This window comes from Vidua chalybeata, chromosome 8 (genome assembly GCF_026979565.1).
Source record: "Vidua chalybeata isolate OUT-0048 chromosome 8, bVidCha1 merged haplotype, whole genome shotgun sequence".
Taxonomy (NCBI): Eukaryota; Metazoa; Chordata; class Aves; order Passeriformes; family Viduidae; genus Vidua; species Vidua chalybeata.
The window spans coordinates 19,508,622-19,536,068 of NC_071537.1; the positions used below are offsets into that span (position 1 = coordinate 19,508,622).

A 27,447-nucleotide genomic window follows, 5' to 3' on the forward strand; every position below is an offset into this window, starting at 1 on the left:
CTCACTGCTGGGGCTGGAGAGAGGGAGGGCAAAGACTAATAGAACCCGTGTCCTTTTATTCAGAAGAGGAACCATTAAATAAGAGCAGAGACGGGCAGGAGCCAGCTGCATCCCATCCCCCTGAGTCCAGGCAGCCGGACCCCAAGTCCAGAAGGCACTTGTGTGGGTAAGGCAGAGGGCAGTGCAGCTCCCTGTGCGGTCACAAGGGCTGCTGGCTGGCTCCTCAGTGCACCTGTGGCTGCTGGCTGGGCGGCAGCTCACCCCGTGGCTTCAGGGCTAGTGTGGACGCCTGCTCCTCCTCCACCGACTCACTGCCGTAGGCACTGTCTTCCTTCAGCTCTGCAAAGCAATCCCCGGATGCTCTTAGTGACGGGGCAACGGGAGGGACAGCAGAGACAGCCCACCAGCCCCAGCCCTCACTCTGTACCTGTGCTTTGCAGCTTCTCCAGTGCCTCGGTTTTGTGGAGCATCCTCACGGCATTGTGGAGCCCCATGGAGTCAAGTGCCTCCAGCAGTCCCCCCAGGCTGCCACCTGCCAGCTGCAGAGAAAGGACACTGAGTAGGGCTGATGGCCAGACAGGCAGAGGGGACAGAGGCACCCCAACCACGCACTGACCTCATAACTGCGCAGGAGGCTGACACTGGGCGAGGGAGTGTCCTTGTAGGTCTCCACGAGGCTGCACAGCCCCAGGCGCTTGGCCAGCTCGATCCAGTCTGACCCACTGCAGTCCTGATTCAGCAGCTGCTCCAGCCCCTGCAGTGCCTCATTGTCCAGTGACAGGACCTTCCCTGTGTTGAAGAGATGCCCCCATCACAGGCTGCCCATCCTTGCTGCTGGGAGGGTGTTACCCTGCCTAGGTGTGGTGCTTCTGAGTTGAGGGAGTGGGGGAGGGAGGGGCTGCTCACCTGGCTGGGGGGCAGTGGGCAGTTCTGCCTCGGGCCCCTGCTGGGAGGCCTGCAGCAGGATCTCCCGCACCTGCAGACAGACATGAATGTCAATTTTCCAAAGCACTGCCTAGATCCCCCACTGCCTCCTCACACCTTGGATCTCTGCAGGACACAGAGGAGCACAGGCATCCTCACAGGAGCATCTCCTGGAACTCTGCCCCATCCATGCCATGGCCTGCACAGAAACTTTCCCAGTGAGTTTGTCCCGCTGCGCCACGCACCTTCTGGCTCCGAGTCAGGTCCAGGGACGTGTGGCAGCGGCGCTGCCTGTGCCCTGCCTGCCAGTGCCCCTGTGTAGAGAGCTTGGAGCTGGTGCTGTGCTCTGCAGCCAGGGCTGGCTCCCCCAAATCCATGGCCAGCTCTTGCTCCTCAGGGTCAGTATCTGTGTCACTACTGGCCTCTGATGAGGACAGGCTCATGGGCTCGTCATTCTCACACAAAACATCTGCCCCTGTAGGGAAAGGGTGGCATGAGCCAGGCCCACGGGTCTGACCTTGTACCTGGCACCAGCCAGCACAGGCAGCCAGAGCTATGGGGAGGGAAGGAGGGAAGAGCAGTGCCTTACCAGCTTTAAGGAGCAGTTTGGTGAGGGTGGGGGAGCCCAGGCCAGCAGCCAAGTGCAGGGGGGTGTTCCCATCAAAAGTTCGGCTGTTGATGTCTGCTCCCAGCTAAGAAAGGTGTGAGACCATGAGGATGGGCTACCTGAGCACTGCTCCTCCTACACCCCAAGGCCTCAGCGGAGCCCCCACTTCTGCCAGGAGCCTGCACCTCATCCCTGTCCCACAGCCACCACTACACCAGCTGCTCCATACCTTCTTCACCAGGTGGGTGGCCATGTTCAGGTTCTCCATCTCCACAGCCAGGTGCAGCGGGGTCCTCCCACTTTGCCTCTCCACTGCATTCACATCTGCTCCCGTCCTGACCAGCAGGTCCAGGCAAGCCAAACTCTTTGCCTTCACAGCCAAATGCACAGGCAGGAGGCCTGCAAGATGGGGACAGGCTCAGCAGCCTTCTGGCCAAGCCCATGATGGCACCACTGAGGTCCTGCCCATTGCCCCTGAACCACACTCACCATGGAAATTGGGCAGGTGGAGCAAATAAGGGGCATCTGAGCCCAGGTGAGCCAGCAGCGTCCTCAGCATCTCATCGCCAGCCTGGAGTGCCAGGTGCAGCAGGGAATTGCCATAGCGATCCAGCAAGGTTGGGTCGGCGCAGGCTTGCAGCAGGAGCTGGACTACTTGGGGCTGCTTGGTGATGACTGCCAGATGCAGTGGTGTCTGCACAACAGCAGCACATCCTCAGCAGCGCTCACAAGAGGAGCAAAGTTCTGTACCACCATTCTCTCCAGTAGCTGCAACTTGTTCAGATCTGCAGCCTCCCCTCAGCAGGAGCAGCTACAGGAGCCCCCAGGATTGGAAAATAGGAGTGAGGAACTACTCCCAGGTAGAGGAGAACTGGCTGCTCTGAAAAACATGTACCTGTTGCAGGTTATTGGAGATGTTGATGATCTGCTGGCTGGGGATGCTAACAATGATGTCGATCAGCTGCTTGATCACAGCTGTCTGTTCATGGATAATAGCGAGGTGCAAAGGCCTGTAGAGAGAGTGGGATGGCCCCTAGCTCAGCTCTGTGCTTCTCCAGGTACTCCCTGCTGCCCTCAAGAGCCCCCATAATGGCTCTGACAGACATGAAGACCACCATGCTCTCCCTTCAAACCCCTCATGTGCTCACGTGTCTCCGTTCTCATCCTGTGACGCGGCCAGGTGCCTCTGGACTGCCAGCAGCATGCGGGGGTCGGCGGTGACCGAGTAGTCGAGCAGGGCGTGGGCATTGCGACGGGCTAACGCCAGCATCCACAGCTGGCACAGCTGGGCTGGGGGGCAAAGCAGGATGTCACCTCCAGGAGCAGCATCCACCCTTCTGCATCCACCAGGTGTGGAGAGCAGCACACAACCCCAAAAGTTCCCCAGTCCATGCCTCCTCTCCTGCGCAATGTGCCCCAGCCCTCCCTCAAGCTCAGCTCCTCCTACCGTGCTTCTGCAGCTCCTTGCAGTACGTGCGCTCTTCTGCAGGTGCCTGCCTGTCGCTCCCAGGCCCCTCTGCCTCGGGGCCCTTCATCTGCACACCCCCCTGGTAGCTCCCCACTGGGTGGGGGCCAGGCGAGTAGATGCTGTTGTAGGTCAGCCCAGAGGAGTATGGGAAGCTGAGGTTCCCACCTGTGGGGCAGGGCGGAGGATGGGTGAGCAGAAGGGAGCCCCCAGGGCCAGACCTCAGCCATCTGAGAGAGGAGGAGGAAGAGTCATCACCACTCACCTCCTCCAGAGCCAAAGCCCCCGGCCCCACCGCCGGCCCCCCCCATGTGCGAGCCACCGCCAAAGTGCTGAGGAAACTGAGGCAGGACTTTCTTGCGCTTCCTCTCCACTTCTTCCTTATCTGTGGGGAGAGAGGGGCAGCAGGGTGAGAGGCAGCCCCAACAGCAGGGGACATGCCAGCCTGCCTGGGTGGTGCTCACCTTCCACCACGGGGTAGTAGGTGAACTGCTTGGAGTCACTCACGTCCCCTCCTCGCTTCCGCTTCAGCTGCAGGAACACGGTGACTGGACGGTCGATCTTGGGCTTGTGGTAGGGCGGTGTGCGGAAGACAATGGCATACTGTGGGCAGGACGTGATGGACATAAGGTTCTGCTCATCCCTGAAGCTGGGGACAGGGCTGCCTCACCCCACAAGGGATTCATCTGCCTTGAAGCAGAGCAGGACACTCCCCACCTCCCCTGTACCTGCTTGTGCACATCTGTAGGAGAAAAGTCCCCAAAGGCCTGCCAGCCGTTCTCATCATCCTCGTAGAAACGGACCTCAATGTCATCTGGGGAGAGAAGTGGCACTGGCAGTGCCTGTCCTCTTGCCCCAAACAGGCTCCAAGGACAAAGATCCCTGACCACCCAAGGTCCCTGGGTCTCTCCTGCTACAGCCCCTCCAGAAGGTTTCATCTGGAGAGAATGGCTTTACCTTTCTGAACTTTATCACACAGCAAGTAAACTTCATCTCCTCCCCGTACGGAGCCTGCTGTCTTATCCATCCGTGAGATCTTCAGGTTGGAAGCTCCGGGGGACTCTGCAGATCAAGAGGTGTTGGGAGTCACTGTGCAGAAGTCTTTACCGCCTCCTGCCCCATCCCTTTCCTGGACTGGCCCCACACTCACTGCTGTCATGGATGGGATCTGAGATGACAGGCTGGAGAGCCAGCGTGAAGTTCCCACTGCTGTCACGGAGGTAGGCGGTGAAGCGCAACCGCACAATGCTCAGGTCCATCACCTTCTTCAGTTCCTTTGCCTCCAGCTCGATCTCACGCAGCTCCAGTTCTGCCAGGGCAGGGGAACAAACTGTCAGGCTGTACGGGGGGACAGTGCTCCAGGCCCTCTCCCTACCCACCCCAGCCACACGCTAAGCCCAGCCCCCAGCTGTCAGCCCACAGTGCCAAGGCCCACTGAGTCCCCAGCTGCCCTCACCCGTCAGCAGCCGGCTCCTGTTGCGCATCTTCTGCTGCTTCAGCTTTTCCTTCATGATCTCCATCATATTCTTCTTGGTGACATGGAGCACACCCAGGTTGCTGAACCTGGAGAAGAGGGAACCTGCTGGGATCTGGGAGCATCAAGGCCAGGAGCCGAAAGGGGCACATACTCCTGCAGCTGGGAAGGTCCTGAGCACGGAGCAGTGCCACTCAGGCAGCAGGGAATCAGTGCGTGTGTGCGGCAGAAGAGGAGCAACCACAGAGGAGAGAAAAGGAGCCCCAGAAATTCTGGGCTCCCACAGGTGACAAGTCCAGAGGGCTGTCAAAGGCAAGACCAGGAGGACTGAAGGTCAGAGTGATGCAAATGGTACCGAGTTGAACCAGGGATGGATATGTAAGAGCAACTGCAGCAGTGGCAGAATAACTGTGACTCAGGCTGACTTCAAAAGTCATCTGCAAAGCTGGGGAGCTGCAACCTCAAGGACAGAAGCTCAAAATAAGCTGCATATGTCAAAACCCAGAGACAGGCGAAATGCTATGGGGACAGAGTTGTAACAATGAACTACACATGCCTGACCTCATCCAGCAAACCCAGCTCCAGAGTGCACTAACCCCTATCTTCTCCCCATCTCAAAAGCTGCAGGCAGCACCCACAGGCACCTCACATAGGACCACCCTGGGTCCTCCTTGCACATACTGAGCAGTCATGTCCTTGGGTCCCACGATCGTGACACAGTTGCCAGCCTCGTTGCACTGCTTGCCCACCAGGCTGTGGGCATGTACACGGGGAGGGTCACTGTGCGTCACCAGGTCTACCTCAATCCGGGCCATCCCTGTGTAGTTACAGATCTGCAGGGAAGAAGGAGATGGGGGTCAGGAACAACAAGCCAGGAACCTGAAGGATTCTCTACAAATCCCTGTTATCCCTCCCCATGGCCATCACCCCTCCTGCCGCAGCTCTCCCATCCCTCCAGCACCAGGAGATACACAAGAGCTTATTATAAATTTCCTGTCCTTCCTTCAAGGCTCCCTCCTGATGCTCATGCACTAGCGGCTGAGGACACTGCTCCATCCCCTTCCCATGGCACTGCTCACCTTGACAGTGGGATAGGTCTTGCGCCCCTTCTCACTGGATGCTCCTGGCAGCCCCCCATGGGAAGGGCCCTCGCAGCCGTACCGAAATCGGAAACCCCGCTGTGGAGGCAAAGAGCGCGTCAGCCAAGGGTGGCCGAAGCCTGATGCCATGAGAGCAAAGGTGACAGTTACACCTGTCTTTACCTGGGTGACATCCTTACCTGCTTTGGCTGCTCAATAATGACAAGGTAGGGACCTTCCACTGGAGGACAAAAAGGAGAGGTACCAATGAGAAACATGGGATAACCAAAGTGCATGTTCTCACTAAGGATGCTGGAGATAGAGGGACAGCACTGAAGGTGTTGTGACCCCTGTCTGTCCCACGGGGGTCCTCAGAGCCCCCAAACCCTGTGCTGTCACAGCCCAGCTGAGAACAGCAGTCAGAGAGGCAAGAAGAGGAGAGGAGGGCCAGAGGATGCTCTGCCACTTGGGAAACAGGGACTCCCGGGAGGTCACAGCCCAACTTGGCAGTCCCTGGCAAACTGAGTAGTAGGAACAGATGGAACAAGCCCCATCCTGGTGGCATGGGGCAGGGATTTCCAGTTAGTCCACAGTGGGACCAGTAAGGAGAAAGCCTGTGGTGCTTCTGGCAACTAAAAGACATGAGTCAACCTGCTGGGAAACTCCACCGCAGCTGGGGACCCCTGGAAGGGTACAGCCAGAGGGGCCCTTACCTGTCTCCATCAGAGGCTCCTTCTGCTCCATCATGTGGGAGCCAAAACTGAAGTCGTCATAGTCAATCCCATCCAGGCACTAGGTGATGGGAGGGAAGGTGAGTGTGATGAGTGTGTTGGGGCTGGAATCCCCCAACTACCCTGGGCGAGTGATGGCAGTCTGGCACAGAATCCCATCGGGGCAGGCACAGATCCCTGTCCCTCCCCGGGAAGAGAGGTGGGCAGGTGCAGACCCCTGAGTGCCCACGCTGGCGGCTGACACAGACCCTCCCACCTCCCATCCCGGAAGCAGGCACGGACCCCCACCTCCCACCCCACCCGTGGGGTCGGGCACTGCCCCCTGCCCAGCTCCGGGGCCGGGACCAGGCAGCGACAGCCCCCCGGGCCGATCCGATCCGATCCGTGCCGCACTCACGGGCTGGAACTGCTCGTCCATGTCGGCGCGGGGCCGGCCGCCGGCCTGTGGGGAGAGGGGGGGTTGAGCGGGGAGCGGGGCTGCAGGAAGGCACCGCCGCTCCGGAAAGTCCCTAGAAACCCCGCCGAGCCGGGAAATGACGGGACCGCGCGTCACCGCCCCGCCCCGCCCCGCCGCGGCCGGGGCACGGCCCGGCCCGGCTCGGGGCACGGGACAGGGGACACGGAACGGGAAGGTCGGCCCGGCACGGCTCGGCCCGGGGCTCTGCTCCGCCCGGGGCTCTGCTCGGAGCGGGGCTCTGCTCGGCCCGGCTGCTCCTGCGCCCGCCGGCGGCCGCTCGGGGCAATAGGACGGGCTGTCCCCTCCTCGCCTGGGAATTTTGGACTTGGAGCCCCGGGCGGGCTGGAAATCCCGGAGCTCTCCCGCCCGCCTCCCCCGGCCGTTCTCGCCCGGGCGCTGCTTGGCAGCTCCGGGGCGCCAGATGTGCCGTATTTTCCCCTCGAGAGTACGGAGGGATTTGCCCCACACCGTCCCCGGCCCCCTGTCCCGCTACGGGTGCCAGTCCCCGCTGCGCTGCCATGAGCCCTTCCCCAGCAAGACCTGCAGTGCAGCACGGCTGAAACCACCCGCCCGAGCCGTAAACCCCCGCAGAAACCCCTGGGTCCCCCAAGATCCCTACCCACATCATCCCATCCTGCACAGGGATGTGTCTCCCGCACTGGGATGTCGTCTCCAAGCCCCTATGAACTCAAAACAGGAGTCGCCCCAAAGTGCTGTCCCCAAGTCCATTGGCTCCCCTCTGGACAAGGGGATCTCTCCAGGACCTTGCAGAGTCAGCAGCCCCTTGCCAGGCACCCAAAAGGGTGCTTTCCCTCTCCCCAGTTTCAACTTACACAGCAGCCCCTGCATCCTACCCGCGGAGGTGGCCAGAGAGAGGCATTCGTTATCCGCGCTCCCATTGCCTCCTTTCCACTGGCTTCAAAGTGGAAGTGGCAGCTCCAGAGCTCCCTGTGGAAGCATCTCCCACCGCCCCAGCACTCAGCACTGGATAATTCCCGCCGACCGCAGCAAGGCACTGCCAGCAGCAAGGGCCCACAGCGCTCACACCCTCCTACTCACCGGGGAGGAAGAGGTTGGTCTCAGCAACCCGTTCAGCCCCAGCATCGCCATAGGGACTGCCAGTACCACAGACGGGAGTTCTGCTGGGGTCAGGTCTGCCTGACCACAGAAAACCACCGGCGACTTCTAGCAAAGGGGCAGGATCAGGGGAGAGCCTACGGGCACGCTCCGCATTTCTTCTCACTAACCAATGAAAAAAAAAAAGAAATCCCGCATCTTACTCCACAATGCCCTCATACCATGAATTTCTGAATCAGTGGTTGCTGCAGGTCCCACTCAGGGGATTTCGAGTGTGTGGGAGAAGAGGGGAAGGAAGGGGATTGTTCAATCCGTGCGTGACTCATATTCTTCAGAAGCTGAACAGAGCTATATCAAAGAGATTTTTCAGCCACTCAAGTCTTCCAAAGGGACTGTCCTGTGACCTCAAGCCTGAGGTTCTTTCCGGTTGGTCTGCCACCTACGCAAGGAGATGCATCTCAGGCAACTGTGCAGCCTGGGATGTGGGGTCTGTGGGACTTGCAAGTGCAGGGGAAGGTGCAAGGAAGGTGAAAGGAGAGATCCAGCACTGCAAAATGAGGTGGGGACCTTCCTCCTGTCATTCTGCAGGGGCTTCCGAAGGCCTAGGAACATGGACACAACCCCCTACTGGTCTGTGGGAAGCAGCACAGACTGCCTCCTGTTGGGATCCCACTGATCACCCACCTGGACAGCTTCAGTCTGCCACCACCAGTCAGCCACCCTATCTGCTGGACACAGATCTTCCAGAGAGGTGAACAAAGGGACAAACAACCTTCCTCAGTGTGCTGGGAACAGCCACTTACCCTACACCCACTGAGCCTGGTGGGGGAGTCCAGGCCTGAACCTGCTGGATGAGAATAGACTGTGCCCCTTGAATAGCACAACTCCCCTTCTCCAGTGGCATCAGCTCCATCTCCTCTTGAGAGGTTTTCACAGCTCACTCACTGCTGCCCAGGACACTTCCACTTGTTGCAGCAAACAGCATGACTAAAGAATGTCATGGAGCTGTACCTGCATCTCCCCATCCCACCCAGCTCTGGCTGTCTCTGGAGATTGCCAGCCATATCCCTGCACCCTTGTGCAGTGTGTGCGGGAGGAAGTCCACCTTGCTTGCTGACCAGAGATGGTGTCACCACCTGCTTCCTTTTTCCTGGAAAAGCAACCTCAGGCAACCTCAGACCTGCTCTCAAGGTGATGTCCTGCCTCCCGTGCCAAGCAGCATGCCTTTCTGGCCTCCAGGACTTGGGGTTTCCCCTAGCAGTGTAGCATATGCAGCTTTTATCCCCCACACATGCCAGAAAGGAACACATCTCTCCTTCCTCCATCAGTAGCATCCCCTGCTCTGTCTTCCCCACACATTTGCCCTGAATCATGGGCTTGAACTGCAGACCCCATTCACTTGGCTAATTCCTTCCCATCTTCACACATTCCTAGGGTTCAGGAAGGATTCTCTGGGCGTTGCTGGGAATGGGGGAAAAGAGCAGCAATCCAGCTGCAAGGCAGTTCCCAGAGCAGCATCAGCTCCCTGACCTGGAGTGCGGCACCGCCACAGCACCCTTGCCAGATGGCACAGCCTTCCTGTGCCAGCCAGAGTGCTTCAATTAAGGGTCAGCTTTTGGCAAGCAGTGAGAGTTAAAGCCAGTCTTCCATGCCTGCAGCTCCTTGAACATGACCTAGTAATGCAGGTGCTATTTTCTTTCCTCCCATGACAGTCGGCTGACTTGCAGAGCTGATGCCCTGCAGGCAGGAGGGAAACATACGTCAGCCCATCTGAGGCAGGAGTGTTTAGTAGCCATGGGAAAGGGTGCTCCAGAAATGCAGGAGGCAGCATGAGTACAGCTCTGCTCTGAACTGCACTGGTGTACAGCTGACATGTTCCAGCCACTCAGCTGGCTGCTCCTCTAACATACTCTTCCCTTCACATTTTGATTTCCCTTGGGTCTGCTAACACCTGCAAACAATAGCCCTAAATACTTGGCCTTGTTTTCTGTGCAAATCCTGTGCTCTGTTCCATCCCTGGAATCCCAGCATCTACTGCCAAGAGGCTGCTGAGTCTCTCTCATATTGCGTTCACAGTGACTTTGCTCTGAGACCCTTCCTGGAAACCAAGTCCTTGACCAGCAAGTATGGCAGAGAGAAATCCCCTCTCTCTGAAAGCTTCCTAAGCCTTCTCCTCCTGACAGCCTGCCTTTGAGCACTGAAGCCGTTTGTATATATGTCTGCATAAAATGCCTTTACTCCCATTGTGGCTATCAAGTTGGTTTTGGCAAACCCCAGCCACCCACTGATCTTCTGGTTTTCTCCTCTGAGGGCCTGTAAATCAGCTCCTCTGCTGTTATGAACTATTAATGCAGCTGTATGCCCCTAGAGAACCCCTGCCAGCGTCAACCCCGCGTTCGCTGTCTTTCACTCACTCCAGTTTCCACTCTACCCACAGTACCACTGCCGTGTTGGTGCTCAAGGCTCCATTTGGGCTATAGCTTGCCGAGTCTGCAGGCACAGATCTGATTCCCCCCGGAGCGGGCAGCAGGCCAGCCCGGCTCCAGCGCAGGCAGGGCTCAGGACGCAAGAGGGAGAGCTGCAGGATGGGGCAGAACCTGGCCCATAGCAAGGTGTGGCAACACCTGGCAACGTAGAAAATAGGGAACTTCCCCACCGGCAGGGAAAAGGGTTTAACCGCCAGCGCTGGGACTTGCTGTCTCCACTCCCCTCCAAGAGAGCAACTGTCTCTCCAACCTGGATCTTCCCAAAAACCCCCACCCCAGCTGGCCGCATGGCCGGCCAGAGGCAACCAGGGACCGGTGTAGCAGCTGGAGCGAGAGGGAGCCCAGGACCCTTCCGCTGGGACGGGCAGCCCAAGCACAGGGATTTTAAACCTCTGGACCGCTCAGCTCCCTTTCCCTGGGAACCGTTCTCCCGCTGGCCCGGGTAGCCCTGGCCGCCGCTGCTCGGGCGCGTCCCCCCGGCACCCCCCAGGACCCACACCCCGGCCCGGCCGCTTACCTTCACCCAGCCGCGGGCCGGCCGCCGCGCCCCGGCCGCGGTACCGGGAAAGTCCCGACCCGACTCCGCCTCCCGGGGCTTCCCGGACCCGGCTCCGCCCGGCGGAAACAGCAGGAGGGCGGGCTAGGGGACCCCCGAAGGGACGGGCAACTCCAGACTGCTGCATTCCGGCGATATCGCCTATCCCACCTGGCTGGCACCCGGTCAGGGAACCGAGCCCCGGGCTCATGGCTGTCCTCCGGGGGGGGGGGACAGGACCCTTCACCCCATTCCCAAGGCCAGCTGCTATTCCAGCGGGGAAGGACCGTCTGTCTCACCCACGGCTGATTTTCACTTTTATTATTGTAAATTCACTGTTGTCTTTATATATACTTTTTAAAAAATATATTAGATACAAAAGTCAGAAAGGCTCCTCTTTGAACTACATATACTGGTGGATTTACAGGCCAGTTTGGAAAAGGTGGGCAAATAGGAAAGCCCAACTTGATCAATGCGCGCAGCAGCAGCAGTAAATGCCCCTCTCCAGGGACAAGGGGATTCTATATATATATGTGTGTGTGTGTGTGTCTGTGTCTGTGTGTCTGTGTGTGTATGTATTTGTAGATCTATGCATACACACACAGGCATGCACACACAGCACTCATACTCCTCGACACCTCAACCCCTGCCCAGGACACCCCAGGCTGCACCTCAGCCCAAGGATGCTGCGACTGAGGGGGATGAGCTCCTGCCAGGCAGGCATTGGCCAAGGCACCAGCGGACGGATTTGGGAGTCCCAGAAGAATGGGGTACATGCTTCCTCTGAAGTGCTTCCCCTTTCCATGGCTGCACTCCGCGGGACAGCTTCGGCTGGCAGCGGCACAGAGCAGAAGTTCCCTGCTCAGCAGCCATGGTGTCTGCAGGACATCCCCTGTGTGATGGTAAATTTGGAGACTCATTTCCCAAACTAGCTGGAAGCAGGGAAATGCTGTGACCAGGGCGGTGAAACCTGCCTCAGCAATTCTCAAAGCTGAAAAAATGTAGGAAAAGCCATTGACTGACGGCATACAAGGCCCTGAGCAGTGAGAGCCCTGGCGGGGGGGAGGGGGGGTGGTGGGGTCAGCACAGTCCAGCTGGGGCTGCTGGTGTCATCCTGCAGCAGAGTGAGACACCACCCCCATCTGGGAAGGCAGGCAGGGAGAGACCCCCTGCTGCCATCCTCACTGGGGCTGCAGACAGACCAGCAGTGCAGTCACTTCCCAAGAAAGGGAAAAGGCACTCTGTGTTTTTGGCTCCTCTGACAGTCACAGTAGCCAGCTGGAAGGCTTGCTTACCCCTGTGGAGGAGGGAAGAACAGAGATCTCTTCCCCTTCCAGCACACCAGGCTTGTGTGGTGAAGGGAGGGTGAGCCCCCTGTTCCCCCACATCCCTTACAGGAGGAAGCCTCAGTATGATTGCCTTCAGCAGCCTGACTCAGACCAGGCTACCCCAAACGCCCAGGGGCAGATCCTGGCTCTGCTGATAGCACCAGGTTGGCATCCCCACACCCAAGCAGTGACCCCAAACCCTGTGGGCAGGGAGAGGACAGCTCTTGCAGGGGCAGCAGCTGCCAGAGGAGCACTGGACACAGCTCCTGCTGAGAGTGGAGAGCACTGCAGGCCCACGTGCACACACACACAAAAACACATAAACACACACACACACAAACACACAGCAGCGGGGTTTTCAGAGATATTCAAGGTTGGGAGTCACTGGCAGAGCCCAATTTGGGGTCTCCTCTATGGGCTGCCTCCTGTGGGGATCAGGCCATGGCCAGGCCCTCCACATGGCTGTGGATGTGGGCCGTACTGGACAGGCTGCTCTCGCCTTTGTAACTTTTGGGGGCCCGGCTGGCTTTCAGCAGGACCAGGAAGGTGTCTGTGGAGATGGCCCCAAACTCAAAGGTGAACGTGCCGTAGAAAACCAGAACGTCAATGATGAACATCCATTCACACAAGGCAGCCACGTGCTGTAGCACGAAGCTCTCCTGGATGAAGAACACGCCACCTGAGGGTATCCCAGTCAAGGATAGTACAGCTGAACCCCAACCACCCCGTGGAGGACCATGTCCCACTGTTACCGCATGCTGGGGTGGACATGAGTACCCATCCTCTGCAGGAAACACACCACCACTCCTAACACTGAGGAACACCCACATGCTTCTCCCAGCACCAGAAGGGCCCTGGCACAGGTGAAGCAGTGGCACACATGCCCAAACCAGCCTTGGTAAATCATTGCACTGATGCCAGGCTGGGATTATCTGAAGAGGCCAGAGCAGGAGGAGCACAGGCTGCAGGTCTCAGTGCAAGCCAGGTACCCAGATGCTCAACTTCCCCACACTCCTTGCCTCTTCCTCAAGCCAGGCTGGTGGTCCCCATCCTCTAACAGGATACAGTCAAAGATGATAAAACTCAACCTTTGAAACAGGGTTTGAACTGTTGCATCCCAGTCCTGCAGCACCTTCTGTCCTTCTGTGCTGCAGGCTGGCCCACCCCAGAGAGGAGGCCTGCTCCCACTTCTCCAGATCATACCACTACCAGAATTTCTTTATCCTTCTCTCATCCCCATCAAAAATCTCCAGGGAAACCTATTGCAAGAGCTACTACAGGTGAGGGGAGGAGGCACATTCCCCAGCCCTCCAGGTGAAGCCTCCCATGCCTTCTGCAAGTGAGACCAAGATCTGGGAGAGCTGCAGAAGCAGGGACCTGACCTGTACAGTGTAGAGCCGTCTGCTCCCTCCCCTCATCCCATCAGGAAAGATCCCAGCCCTTTCCCCACACTGTCCACACCACAGCTCGCTGCTTGCCCACTGACAGTCCCACAGCTTACAGAGCAGAATGGCCACAGCAGATGGGCACCAGTCCTGTCTTCCTTGTCCTTATATGCCCTTCCTGTCCCTCCCAGCTGGCATGGCCCTGCAGCAGCCCTGCCTTTCCCAGCTCCCTGCCTGCTTCCCAGCCTGCCTGCCTGATGTGGTGATAGAGCAGGACCCTCTGATACGTGACAGGCCTGCCAGCACCTCCAGGCTCCTGTCGTGCAGCTCGCCTCAGCCAGACCCCAGCCAGCCTCTTTGGGATCTATGGACACTGCATGCTTTTTCCCCTTCCTGCCCAATAACCACTACCTTGTTTCCCAGTTTATCTCCAACCTCAGTCCCAAATAAGCTCCTCACTCCCCAGCCACACACTTGGGACCATTCTTTGAGCTCCAGCCCATCTGATGCCATGCCCTCCCTCCCTGGTAAAGTGTTTGCAGACCCTGGAACCTGCTCACCAAACCCCTCCTTGTCCCATGGGCAGGTTGGCTGGCGAGTGCCCAGAAGTTCTGGCTGACAGAGGTGCTGCCAGGCACCCACCTGGCACCTGCACACAGCGCTTTTGTACTCAGCTTTGGTCAGAGGGGTAACCCAGATTGCATTGCCAAGGGCTCAAAATACCTTTGTCCATTAAAAAAGTCCAACAATTAACCAGACCTAGGTGGGGTGTGACTGGAGCCTGCAGTGGTGGCTGGGCTGCAGCAGCCAGGGCACAGCTGTTTGGGGCATGCCAGCACCCCAAGAGACACCCACCAGCATCCCTTCCCCTGCCCAGCCCTGGTACTGATGCTCCTCTAGCCCACACCTGCAGTGAGCTGCTCACCCTCAGTGCCCTGCCCAGCTCCTCTCCTGGCACCATGCCTCATTGCCAGACCAAAGGATAGAGAATACGGGGCATATACCCCACCGTCAGGACCACCTTTCACCAGCCTATTCCCACCAGTCTTCTTCCCACACCCTTCAGGATACTGAAGACGAGGGTGAAGAAGGCCACAGTGGTGAGGATGCTACGTAAGTGGCCGGTCCAGTACTGCCCTCGGGTTTTTGCCATGCGGTAGGTGAGGATGGACTGCAGGAGCAGGAACAGCATGCTGGTGGGAAAAGCCACCCCTGCCCCAATGTAGTGTAGCACCTTGGCGTGATCCACCTGTGGGGAAGAAACCATCAGTGCCAACACCCTGGGACACTGCCTATCACAGCATGACTCTGCTCCAGGAGCTGTATTCCTGCCCAGGAAGGGGTGCACACAGTGCTGGGAGCAGGTCCAGGCAGCTCACCCTGTGCCTGACTCCTGGCTGAAAAGCAAACTTGGATCCACCATCTATTGCTGGGATCTCAAAGAGCTCTGTTTCTTTTATCCATGGGCCAGCAGCCCGGCTGTGCCCAGAGGCAGGGGCTGCCCTCTGCCCTGAGCAACATCAGGACTGCCTGCACCCCTCCTGAGGGTCACAGCCCAGCACTGCTCACCACGGCTGGGCCACAAGGGGGATCAGGGCCTGCAGAACTTCTCCCAGGGCTGGTGTGGGCAGCAGCCTCCTGCCAAGCAGGAGGGACTGGCTGCCACAGGCAGCTGCCGGGAGGCCGGTGCCTGGCAGAGCAGGCAGGGGCTGAGCACCGCCGTGTGCTGCCAAGCCTGGGCCCGCTCCGCTCCCCGTGAGCACAGGCTCTGCCCCGACAGTTTCCTGGCGTCACCCCCTGGGCAGGATCAGGAGCAGCTTGAACAGCATGTCCCTGCCCCTGCACGTGCCCATGGAGAGGACACAGTGCAGAGGGGGCTCAGGTAAGGGCTCAGGTTTAACCAAACCCAGCAGCTTAATCTGGACTTGAACTATGAATATACAAAGAGGACACCCAGCACCCTGGGAAGCACAGCACTGACTCAGGGGAAGGATTGCATGGATGGGACGCTGGACTAAACCAACGACCCCAAACCCTACCCTGCTGAGCACAGCATTGCCCTGCTCCAGCCAAGGCCCTCTCCTGCCCCCCTACCCCAGAGACTCCTGAGGAGATGCCTTACCTGGAAGTTGCCAACCATGGTGAGGCCAGCAGCGCAGACCCAGCCAGTGGCCAGCCCCAGGGTGTTGAGGAGGGACGGTCCCAGGCGCTCCAGGAGGTGGGCATAGCGCAGCAGACCCACCAGGATGACTGCGGGAGGGAAACACAGCCCTGTCACACACCACTGTCTGCGGCCCCCCTCATCCCACTGCTGCCCCATGCCAGGGTGGGTGCAGGGCAGCCTCTCCCAGCCCTGCTTCCCCGGCAGCAGGCACTTACCCATGAAGGAGCCCAGGCTGCAGATGAGGCTGAAGAAGCAGCTCTCGGGAGGCAGGGTGCCACACTTGCTGTGGGGACAAACAAGATCCACGGAGCGCTCAGACAGAGGGCGCAGAGGTGTGTGCTTGGCTGTCTCTGCAGGACACCCTCCTGGGTTGCCCTGGAGGGGTCTCAGAGCAGCTCTTACCCGTGTCCCCACCCTGAGGCTGCTCACCTGACCAGGGGTATGTGATCCAGTGTGCAGCAGGAGCTGGGGCCATCCATGTCACATGACTGGTTGTAACTCCTGCCAGCAGCAAAGGAACCGATTAGGAGAGCCGAGACGCTGCCCAGCACCCTCCTGTCTCCTGCCCTGCAAGGGCAGCCGAGTTGCTGCTGAGTGCAACCCAAATCCAGGGATGTGCCCACAACCTGCAGGGAGTGACCCACTGCCCAACAGGTAGAATCATGCCTGTGTTTCCACAGCCTGTTCCCTGCCTGCTGGCTCTGCTGCTCACCCCAAGCCCCAGCCTGTGAGGGACAGGCCATGGCAGGGCAGAGGCTGTGCAGGCCGGGGTGTGGGCTCAGGGGGTTCTGGCAGCCCCACACCCAGACAGGAGCAGGAGCACCCACCTGCCAGCCCTCTCACATATTCCCAGGATGGAAGCACCAGGGAAGCTGGGCACACAGCCATTGACAGCTCCAGGTTTGCAGGGGATGGGTTGGAATGCTGAGCTGTGTGGGGAATGGCACCCACAGCCACAGGCACCCCCGGGGCAGTGCCACCGAAGCTGGGAGGGCGGGAGGGAGGGAGGGAGCTGGGAGACACTGCCTGAGGGACAACGTGACCAGAGCCAACCCCAGGCTGCCCTGGAGCCAGGCACACCAGCAGCACGGCCGGGATAGTCCCAGCACTGCCGGGCTGGGCAGAGCTCTGCTGCCCGCACGCACTGCAGTGCACTGGGAGCACCTCCTGCACCCACAGACCCCGTGGGTCCAGGCACCCCGAGCTCTTATCAGCCCTTCCTGTACCACAGCTGCTGACTGCAACCCAAACCAAATTCCCACCGCGGGGGTTCATGCGCCCTCACCCTCACAGCTCTCCCAGGAGCTGGCACACACTGGAAGTGGGTTTTTGGGTGTCTCTTTGCTGCAGCATCACTCAAGCATCCAGGACCTCTGCCTGGCATGGCCTAGTGGGACCCCTACTCACACCACAGGCAGTGAGTGCAAAGTCCTCTGCCCCAAAGGGCCTCTTCAGACACCCCAAGTCCCACATGTGGGGGGAGACTGAGGGGGGACAGTGCTGTGGGGGGAGCTGTGGGGGGACAGTGCTGCCTTGTCCCTCGTCCAGGCTGTCCATCCACCACCTCCAGCTATGCTGCAAGCACATGGTTAAAAAAGCCTTTTTGGAAAGAGCTGGGCTGGGCTCTGATGTTTTTTCAGTCTCCTCAGTTTACTGGTGGCTTTGTTTTCCAACCACTAAACCCAGGCGAGGCGTGGAGCCCCACGGCCTCCTCAAAGGCTGCTCTTGGGGCCATGTTTGGTTTGGGAGGGTTTTTTTTATTATTATTTTGTTTAAAGTAAGCAGCCCAAGGCTGGGAAGCATTATTCGTCATTAAGGGCTGGCTGTGCGGCAGAGACAACCCAACACACACATTCTTCCCAGGGCAGAATCGGCCATCAGGCAGGAAATGGCAGCAGGTTTTTTTTTTTCACTTCTTCAAACACTCCAGCAAGAATTAAACTAACATGGATCTTTCTGGGCAGATTTTTAAGGCGACGCTACAAGCCAAAAACCCTGCAGAAGGAGTTGCCAAGAGACCAAACAGTGTTTCTTTTCCCAGCCCTTGTCTCTTCCCCCATCTGGGGGTGTTGCAGGCAGTTCTGCCCATGGGGTGTCTGGGTGCTGCAGGACCATCCCATCCCCCTGGCACTGCCAGATTTAGCCTCAAGCAAGCAAGTCACAACCTTTTCCATGGAGACACATAGCCCTCTGTAATTCCCTGACCACTTATTTTCATACTTTCTACATGCTGTGTTTTTTCAAAGGCCTCCTTCTCCCTGCCTGGTTTGCAGTGAGGCTGGACTGTTCACCAGAGCAGCCATTACCACAGATGAGCCTGAGCAGGGGAGGGAGGGCAGCCCAGCCCTGACAGCAGCTCCAAGCTGTTCTGCTCCCAAAAGCCACTCGGCTGGGCAGGAGGCATGTGCCCTGTGGCATTTGCACCCCAACACCACCACGTCTGCTGGGGAAGAAGGTAGCTCTGTGCCCCTTTAGTACTCCCACCATCCCCAACCCCCCTTCAGCACAGTCATGGTGCAGGGAGTGCCTCAGCAACCCAGTGGTCTGACACAGCTTGGTCAGACAGGTGGGACAGGTATGGAGGGACTTGGCATTATGAGGTCTTTAATCAAGCCAGGATGTGCCAAAAAGCCCCTGCTTCCCCACAGGCCTTACCAGTTGTGGACAGGGCAGATGTGGTTGTTGGACAGTGCCATGGCGTATCTGGAGGAGAGACAACAACAGGGTTACCACAGCCACCCGTCTCCCTGCATCCCCATTCCCTGCCAGCACCCAGAGCAGCCCCAGGGACTAGCGACCAGAGCAGAGGATAAAGGGCCTTACTGCCTGCCAGGGGCCAGCACTCATCCTGTGGCACCTCCCAGCTTTACAAAGCAGGAAAAAGAAAAACAAGTGCATGCTCTACAGAACTCCCACTGCTGGGACGAGGCTTCCCCGCTTTGTACCCCCATCCCTGCTGAGAGCCATCTCCTGCTCCAGTTCAGTGCAGCTGCTTCGTGTGAGGCCTCTTCTCCATCGTGCTGCTGTGCTCCACGGGCTCTGGGGGACTGCTCTGTCACAGAGCCTGCCTGGCATGCCCCTGGCATCGGGGCTTTCCACCAGCTGTGCCGGGTGACACCCAATGGCACTGGTTCTGCTGTGCTTTCCCCAGCCCCTGTCTGGCCAGCAATGGAGTTAAAGGAAGTCTGGAAAAGTAGCCAGTGTGTTGGGAGGGCATTATGGGGAGATCAGCTCCATCAAGCATTTCACTGCAGAGTCACCCTTGTGCCTCAGTCAGTGTAACAAGGGGTTCATGACATGCATCCTGCTCCACTCCATGGGGTCTCAGCCCCATGGCCCCCACCCCAGCCATCAAGGAGCCCTCCTGCCGGGCAGCCACAGCAGTGGGCAGCACCCTGTTGTTCAAATCACTGGCAGCTGTGAACAGCTCAGGTTAAAAACAGGCCCCAACACTAGTATGAAAACCCCTCTCCTTCCCAAGCTGGCCGTGTACAGCTGAGCTGCAAAAAGGATGCTCTCAGAACAGAGGCAAAGAGCAGGACAGATGGGGAAACTAAGGAACAGCACCCCCAGCCACCAAGGAGCAGACCCCTTTCCGAGCCATCTCCCAGCACAGGTCTCCAAAAGGGCCACTCCCAGGGTAGCTCAGGCTGTGAGGATCATAAGCAGCAACTCCCACCTGTGCTGCTTTGGTCTGGAGGGGCATTTGCCCCCCAGGATCACTCACAGGAGACAGACCATGCTTTGCAAGGTGTCCGAGGGAAAAACTTGCAGCATAAGTTCCTAGCACCAGGTTCAACATTTGGCTTTGTCGTGAAGTAGGACAGGCAATACTTCAGGGGGAAGCTCTTGGAGAAACCTGCATGCATGTGGGATGCTTTTGCTCCATCCCACACCTCAGGAAATCCCACCACCTATACTGAACCTCTTGATACCTTTGAGAAAAGTCCTTCATCCACTGCTTACCAGTGTTAAGGCCTGAGAAATGGACTACTGGGATGGACTAGTACTGTTCACTCAAGTGACATAGCCTCTACTCCTAGCACAAGGCCCGCCCATCCATCCATCCATCCATCCATCCATCCATCCATCCATCCATCCATCCATCCATCCATCCATCCATCCACCCACCCACCACATGGGATGGGTGCCCATTCACGGACTGTAGCCTTGGCGCTGCAGTTCCTGGGCTGGTGGCGTGCCTCTCAATACCGTTCCTGTGCCACCTTAGCGTCAGCCGCCCTCACGCCGGGACAGGGGCGCGCGATTCCGCAGGGTGTCAGGGATTTAAGGACAGGGAGGCACATGCCAGCGCTGCTGCAGAGGACGCGGGGACCACGCAGGGCGGCTGTGGGGGTTCAGGGAGGTGTGGAAGCCCCTGAGTGTCCAGAAGTGCCCCAACATGACCGGGGAGAGCAGCTCCTCGCAACCTCCAGCCCGCTGCATCTCACTTCGCAGCATCCCACCCTAAAGCATCCTCCAGCCCCCGGCCCTCAGTTATCCCGCAGCACCCGCCCCGGGCCCCGGCCCCACCGCCCGTGCGTGGGAGGCTGGCGGCGACCCCGCGGCACTCACACGATCCACATGCCGGTGATGGTGAAGGCAGGCAGCGTGACGGGCAGGATCCCCCAGGCCGGCATCCTGGGGCCGGGCATGCCCCGCCGGGCTATGGGCAAGCGGGGCCGCCGGGCCGCCGCCGGGCCGCGCTCCCCATGGGCGACGGGGCCGGGGCCGGGGCCGGGCGGAGCGGGTCAGGCCGTGAGGAGCGGCGCCGGGACAGCCCAGGCCGGCCCCGCCCCGGGGCAGCGCGGGTCCCGCTCGGCGGCAGGGCCGGGCCCGCCCCGTCCGGCGGCAGCGGGGAGCGGGACGGGCCCGGCGCGGCCCCCGGCGCCACGTGGCGCCCGCGCTGCCGGCCCGGGGAGCAGGTCAGTGCTGGGGAGGGGAGCAGGACGGCACGGAGCCGGCAACGGCGGGCTCCGCGGGGCGGGCGGCCCCACAGCGCGCTCGGCTGAGCCGCAGCGAGGGACAGGCTCCCGTAGAGCGCAGGGGAGGGCTGGCACAGCTCAGCAGCGAACACTCCTCCCGGGAGCTGGGGGCCCGAACAGCTTTTGCCGAGGCTGACTCGGGCATCGACAGCCGGCTGCAGAGCTGGGGGCCTCACCCCCCTCAGCTGCAGGTGATGCTGTCTCTGAACACCAGCCCGGCGCGCACGTCAGCAAAAGTGTGGGCTCCTGTAAGCGTGGCCCAAACGGCACTGTCAAAGGACGAGGCAGGAGGTACTGCGACATGTGCAGTCGCACTCTGCAGGGGCCAGGCAGAGAAGACCTTGTTCAGTTCACTCTTCTTCCATGGGGCTCAGCATTCCCTCCTGAGGACAAGGCTCTGCATGCGAGGAGTGAGTGGCCTTGTGCTCTCACTAAAGGGCTGCAGCCACACTGCCAGCCAGTGCCTGCACACGCACCCGATCCTCTTCCCAGACGCTTTCTCCAACTAGGGATCAAGTTTAGCAGCCAACCACCAACCCTGCTGCCCAGAGAAATTTCCATTTTTCTTACACTGAAAATGTGAGGAAAGGAAGCACAACTTCCCTTGGCAGAGAAGTAGGGTTGTGGTAAGGCCATGACCGTTCCATTTCCCTATTGGGAACTCAGCAATAACTTGCCCTCTTGCTCCCTCGCTGCTTGTGGGGATGTGTTTCAAGTCCCAACACATCCTCCATCACCAAGGGGTGTGCACACCCCTGGAGAATGGAGCATCTGGTGCTTATAAAGCCTGCACTTTCCCTCTGCCTTCTGCAGAGAGGAGTTGCCACAGTGGCCTGTGTGGGAGACAAGCCCTGGCTGCCCACCACCTCTCCCGGGCCAGGGTGTTGGTTACACAAGCGCAGGAGCAGTACTGCACACTGGGACTTGTAGTCTTGGGGGATCTCATTGTCCTCTGCATTGAATTGCACTCCAAGCAGCCTCCTCACGGGCCCCAGGGTCTCTCCTCGCTGTTCAGCCCATCAGTTCGGAGCAAGCGTTGCACTCCAGAACTTTGCTCCCGAGGCGGTTGTGCTCCCCAAAGCTGCCCCGTGCAGCCCTCTGCCAGCCGGCAGCAGGCCTGGCCCTCCCTCTCCCGGCAGCCTCCACACCACATGGACAGTGGGAACAGTGCCCGCTGCGCCGGGGCTGCCGCCTCCAGCAGCCTTGGCACGGCTCGGATCGCTCCGGGCCACAGGCGAGAAGCACGAGCCCCGCGGGGCTGCCTTCTGCGCAGCTGGGCCGAAAATGCCCGGCACAGTGGCTTCAGAACACATCACCCTCTGTAACACGCATACATTTTTCCAGAGGAGTTCAACAGCTGGCATTTATAGGACTGAGAGTAACTTCTGAAAAAGCCAGCTCACTGTTGATACATCCTGGAAATCTTTCTTACAGACCTTTTGAGTATGCTCAGACCCAATTTTTAAATTGAGATTGAAACCAGCAGTGCTTCTGTTTCACAAGTTTCAGTGCCAAATGTAAGTTTTACTGTCAGGGCTTATCATTCCATAGGACTTCTCACACTAGTAAGCTTCATACCAATGAGGAAAGCACCAGCTTCACAGTAAAATGTTCTACAGGCACATGCCAGTATATATTTCTATTCTGTTTTAGCAGTAAATGTCCTTGGTGTAAATGGAAAAAGAAGAGGCAGGTAAATCCAAAACACAGTGATGTCTGTTCAGCCTCCTCTGGAAAATACTTAGTCAGGCCCTGAGTAAAAATGAGAAAGAAGTCCAAGACTAGAAAAAGTATATGCTAACACAAATCTAAGGGCTACTGTTGTAAACACCGCTCCCCACCAGCAGCCATTAGTAGTATGACTGGCTTTTATGAAATTTAACTTACAAAGAGAGTTCAAGAGACGTACTGATTAACCTATCAGGTAGCACATGCTACCTGTCAGTTGATTCCAATCTCCTTTCTGTTCAATACTTTCTCTGATACTTTTTTCTCTCTAACATTAAACCTCATTCTTGAAAAATCCAAACAACATTCAAAAAATTCTTTTTCTGGTTTTCCAGTCCATTCCTATTTACAGTCTAGTGAGAACTGTTTAAAATGCAATTCTGTCTTTCCAGTCAACATTCCTTCCATTCTAGTCCCACTTCTTGCAGTTCTCTCAGGTGGCCTGTGCTTTGCACCATAATTGTCTGAGTTAAGACATAATGCTCTCAGTAGAAGCTGGGTTTGCAAATACAGCATGTGTTAAAACACAGCATATGCCCAAAACAGCTATTGGAAGGCAGCTATCAAAATGGAGCTTTGCTATTAGCTGACACCACCCCAAAAAGTCAGAGGATCACCCGGGCCTGGGGATCAGAGGCAGCAGTCCTGACATTGAGGTACTTGACAACTGAGCAATGGTTTACAAAGGGTTAATAATCTAAAGCTTTCAACAAGCAGAAAAACAGAGCTGTAAATGGAAGTGAAGGCTCAGAAAGACAAGACAGAGAGGGGGGCTGGATACAGAACCACACCGTGAGCAGCACAAGGACTCAAATACATTAATGAAAATATCTGAGGGCTGGAAAGACAATCTACAGGCAGTGGAGGGTGAGGAAGAGACAGCTGCAGCACGAAAATATTCCAGGAATGGTACAAATGGGGTTAGGGAACCAGGATTTATTACCAGGACTTTCCTAGTATGCACATTATTCTTGCATTATGCAATATTTAGACCTTTTCTCATGCAATTTAAACAAACGCCCAGGTTTTTACCCCCTTACCAAGTCTGTACGAGTCTCTTGGAATAGACAAGGCACTGGTGCCTCACACAGCTCTAAGGACACTGTGGCACTGTGTGGATCTTGCCATGAAACAAAGTAGAAAATACCAGAAGTGTAGTTGTTCAAATCCATGGCAAGCACTAGCTCTGGACGAGCCCAGCATCTCTCACACCCTCTCCAATTCTGAGTCCTGTTCATGGAAACAAGGATTTCTTCTTCATCAGAGAATCACCAATGTCAGCTGAGTTGTCACCAAGGTCTATGTTCTGGCACCATGACCAGATGAGCAGAGCACCTGCTCCTCAGCCCTCATCTCTGCCCTCAGTCCTGGTGGTCCATGAGCATACACCAATGTAACACCAAAAATTTTACAGCCCACATGAAACTATTGCCATCTGAAAGAGCCAATCTCACTATTACAGCTCTGCTTTGTCCATGCTGGGAACTATTCCTGATTAGTTCCTTGATGGCTAACCTCCATTGCAGCCCCCCACCCCAAGCTGACAAGTCCCCCTGTGCTCCCTCCAGACAGAGCACTGTTATATGAAGCCAGGGCACAACAGCTTGACAAGCATACTCCCCTTTTCCCAAAGCTCTGAGCCAAAATTCCATGACAGAAAAGGAGTGCAACACCAGAACATTCATTTACAGGATGTATTTATTACACTGTAAAAAGTCCATTGTATTTTAGCCATTTACTCTGTATGTACACTGGTGGTATTCCCACACCAACTGCAGGTTCCTCTCCTTACAGGATACACTGGGTTGGAGTCCCACCCATGCCCCTCCCAGTCACCAGGGGGATTTCCAAGATTGAAATTATTGAGAATTTAGCCAACTAGTCAAGGGAGGAGGATCAGCAATGCAGCACTTGCCAGGCAGCCAGCTCTGCTCTGGACATGAGCGGGGGAAGAGCGGGATGTCCTTGCGGCAAGATGGAAGCACAAGAATCACTGCCAGGGCCTCAGCTGCAGGGGCCTTCTGGGGGTAGAAGGGCATGGGATGCCAACAAGAAGATGCAGAAGGGTGCGATCTCTTCAGAGCTTTCAAGAGAAACCACTGCAGACCTACTGAGCATCTGTCAGCAGGTGCCACAGATCCTCACATCTGTAGGTGAAGAGGATGTTCTCCTAAGGAAGGAGCTGGTCACCCAGAGACCAATGTGTAGCGAGTGGCAAACAATACATGATTGCACCACGAGTGCTGTGTGAGACATGGCCATGGTGCTCTGCTCTCAGCATTGCCTTCTCATCTACTCAGCTAGGCAGAGCCTTCTGGATTTGCCTTCTCCAACCAGAAAGCCTGATTACATTTACAGGACAAGGGATGAAAGCCCCTATCAGATTCGCCTGCTACTTAATCTCTATTTGGCTTGGGGATTGCTGTCGTTCGTATTGCAGGAAGAAAAGCATGTACCAGCAGGCAAGAAGTCCTACTGAGAGCTGTACTGTAAGCAATCCACATTTATAATAAAATTCTCTACCTGCTGAACCCAGGTGTGCTCAGATCCCAAACAAAGCAGTACAACCAGAAGTGTCAGCAGGAAAGCTAGGGAATGGCTGGGGAATTGCCCAGGGACTGGACTCAGTAATCTTGAGAGGCAGTCCTGTACTGCAGCCCCTCTCTGGTGTGATATCAATAAGTTTTCCCTCTTTACCAGATGAACTGGTGGCAGCTTGGTCCCAGGCTGCTGGGCACAGGCATTGCCTGGCCCCTGAGATTGCAAAGGCAGGAAGGAGACTGGTCAGTGGAACTGGGCACTCCTCCATGAAGACAGGGATTTTTGGGCAGATCTCTAGGTGATGCCACAAGAAGGGAGCAGGACGGGATGTGCTCCAGAGGACTGTGGCAACAGCCCTTCTGCTCAGGTTAGCATCATCTTTTAAAACAAACATGCCCACTACCAGAGAATATTTGGCCAGCATCCTCCACCCACAGAGCCTCCTCAGCAGACAGTTCTCCAACATCCTCCAACTAATTGACTTCAGAGCTTGTCATAGGGTCAGTGGGCCGTGGAGTAGCTAAGAGGGGAACAGGAGAGGTGGCTTCAATTAGGGCTGGGTTGAGAATGATTGGAAGAGTCATGGGTGGCACTCCAACCTGCAGGGGAGAGGCAAGAGGCTGCAGGATGAGCGGCGGCTGTGCTGTCGTAGGAGGTATGTCTGTAACGGGGCTTGACTTTGTTGAAGCTGATGCTGGGAAGGAAGAAGAGGCAGAGGTGCTGATGGTGGGTGAGGCAGATGCAGTGGTTCTCTCAGACTCTGGAAGAAGGAAGAGACAAAATAGATCCTTACACAGGTCCTGACAAAGTCACCTATTAGCTCAAAGCAGGGCTAAAAATCAGTTCAAGGGCCTTTTCAGACTTGCCCCTTCATACAAGGCCCTGAAAAGCAGGGGTCAATCATAGGCATTCTGCCCACCTCAATAACCTCAGCAATAACTTATCATTATGGAAGCACAACATTTCACAACACTATAGGCCTGGTCACCAGAGATCATGCTAAAGCAAGGAAAAGCAGATCCATGCCACCATGCTGGGAAAGTGATTCCAGAAAAAAGAAAACAGGACTCACCACTGACACCCGGTTCACATGGCTTCTCCAAAGGAGCCACATGGGTGGATGGTCTCACATCCCCCACAGGAGAAGGGGGCAGTGCAGACACTATTGTTTTCTGATGCTGCTGCTCCACTGGTATGTTTGGGACAGGATCTAGGAAGACAAAACATGCAGTGAGACCACACCAGTTTGTTCAACTCCTTTCACCCTCCCTCAATTTGCCCTTGTGCCAAGTTCCCACAGCCTCCTACAACTCACTTCATCAGCATCAAGGCAGTATGGCAGCTAGGTACTGGACAAGGTGCAAGTACTGCTCCAAAAGGTTAAGGTTTCCCGGCCTCTCGTACCTTGGATGACTGTCTGTTTGAAGAGCTCATCCCGCAGCCGAGGTAAGAAACAGTCAATGCGCTCCCAGGTGATCTCCCAGAGATCTGAGTATCCTGTCCGTGAGTCGGCACTGTGGAATATTCCAGCTGTATCCATTACGAGCAGCATATTCTTCAAAGACTCTGGAATGGCCTCCAGCTATGATCAAAGAGAGGACACAGAATGGACAGACAGCAATGAAACAAAGCTCCAACAGCCAACGGGCTGCCTTGAAAACTGTGGCCAGGGCAAGAAACCATGGAACAAAATGGTTTGGAAAGGAATAAAAAGTTTAAAAACCCCCTAAAACCCACAGCAAATCAAAACACTGTTCAAGTTTAGAAGGTTAAAATGTGATGAATGATTGTCCAAAGGACTGCATACAGCACCTTACCAGTAAGTCACTGGAGCCAGCGTGCATGTATTTGTCCATAAAATCCAGGATTGTGAGCCACAGGGCAGCAAAGGTGGTCAGTGAGAGCAGTGGGGAGAGATGCTGTAGGAACACCTGGGAAAAAACACAACTACTGTCACCAAGTAGTATAGGGGCTGCTGCTCACTGACAAGCCAGTCTCACAAATCTGGATTCCTCCTCCTTGTGGCAGGCTGGGAACATGCAAAGGACTGTGGCATCCTCAGGCCCCCACTCTTCTGAGGTGTGTATGTGAAGGAGTGGATCTTGTCTCCTTTGTGGAAGGCCACTGCAGTCTGCATCATCATGTCTTCTAGCCCTTCCAGACCTCTGCCTCAGGTCACAACTATCAGCTTGTGACATGCATCGTTTCACCCCAAGAAAAGACTGTCTTCAACTAATGTTTAGTGAAATACTTCTCTCTCTCTCTATCATAAAGTCACAAACCTCTTCCTGACAACTTTTCCAAGGACTAGAATCTTGGAGACCATTCTGGAAAGAAGGCATGTCCCAGCAGCAGAAGCTGGTGAAGAAGCCTAGCACTGAAGATAGCCAAACTAGCAACCTGACACCTGTCCAGATCAGAGATGCTGAGAAGCAAACACAGGAAACAGTTTGGTTTTCTTGAGGAATATGGTTTCCCCTA

At 56.9% G+C, this 27,447-nt stretch overlaps 2 protein-coding genes across 5 annotated transcripts in view; both read right to left on the reverse strand.

The window, feature by feature from the left end:
- Positions 1–34: 34 nt before the first annotated feature.
- On the reverse strand, positions 35–20,477 carry NFKB2 (nuclear factor kappa B subunit 2). Of its 3 annotated transcripts, XM_053949444.1 has the most exons (27): positions 20,288–20,477; positions 18,368–18,415; positions 16,142–16,213; positions 15,928–15,995; positions 15,671–15,798; positions 6,678–6,722; positions 6,263–6,341; positions 5,750–5,790; positions 5,550–5,648; positions 5,152–5,303; positions 4,453–4,559; positions 4,147–4,305; positions 3,954–4,058; positions 3,725–3,810; positions 3,461–3,599; positions 3,262–3,381; positions 2,979–3,164; positions 2,680–2,821; positions 2,427–2,541; positions 2,021–2,225; positions 1,761–1,930; positions 1,514–1,616; positions 1,170–1,399; positions 907–976; positions 617–789; positions 428–539; positions 35–339 (listed from the first exon to the last, which is right to left on the reverse strand). In XM_053949444.1, exons 1-27 carry the CDS (start codon positions 20,365–20,367, stop codon positions 224–226), a joined length of 3,150 nt encoding a protein of 1,049 aa, XP_053805419.1. In that variant the 5' UTR covers positions 20,368–20,477; the 3' UTR covers positions 35–223. The 3 variants fall into 3 exon arrangements, with proteins under 3 accessions (XP_053805419.1, XP_053805420.1, XP_053805421.1); XM_053949445.1 differs by lacking the exons at positions 15,671–15,798; positions 15,928–15,995; positions 16,142–16,213; positions 18,368–18,415; positions 20,288–20,477 and adding exons at positions 7,797–7,979; positions 10,818–10,838; XM_053949446.1 differs by lacking the exons at positions 15,671–15,798; positions 15,928–15,995; positions 16,142–16,213; positions 18,368–18,415; positions 20,288–20,477 and adding an exon at positions 10,818–10,827.
- A 3,628-nt stretch (positions 20,478–24,105) lies between these two features.
- GBF1 (golgi brefeldin A resistant guanine nucleotide exchange factor 1) overlaps positions 24,106–27,447 on the reverse strand; it is a 102,213-nt gene continuing 98,871 nt past the window's right edge. For both annotated transcript variants that reach the window (XM_053949442.1, XM_053949441.1), the window contains exons 37-40: positions 26,784–26,897; positions 26,371–26,548; positions 26,039–26,176; positions 24,106–25,726 (exon numbers count right to left, since the gene is read on the reverse strand). In XM_053949442.1, the coding sequence (XP_053805417.1) occupies positions 25,440–25,726; positions 26,039–26,176; positions 26,371–26,548; positions 26,784–26,897 (717 nt within the window). In that variant the 3' untranslated portion in view covers positions 24,106–25,439. The remainder of the gene's footprint in view (positions 25,727–26,038; positions 26,177–26,370; positions 26,549–26,783; positions 26,898–27,447) is intronic.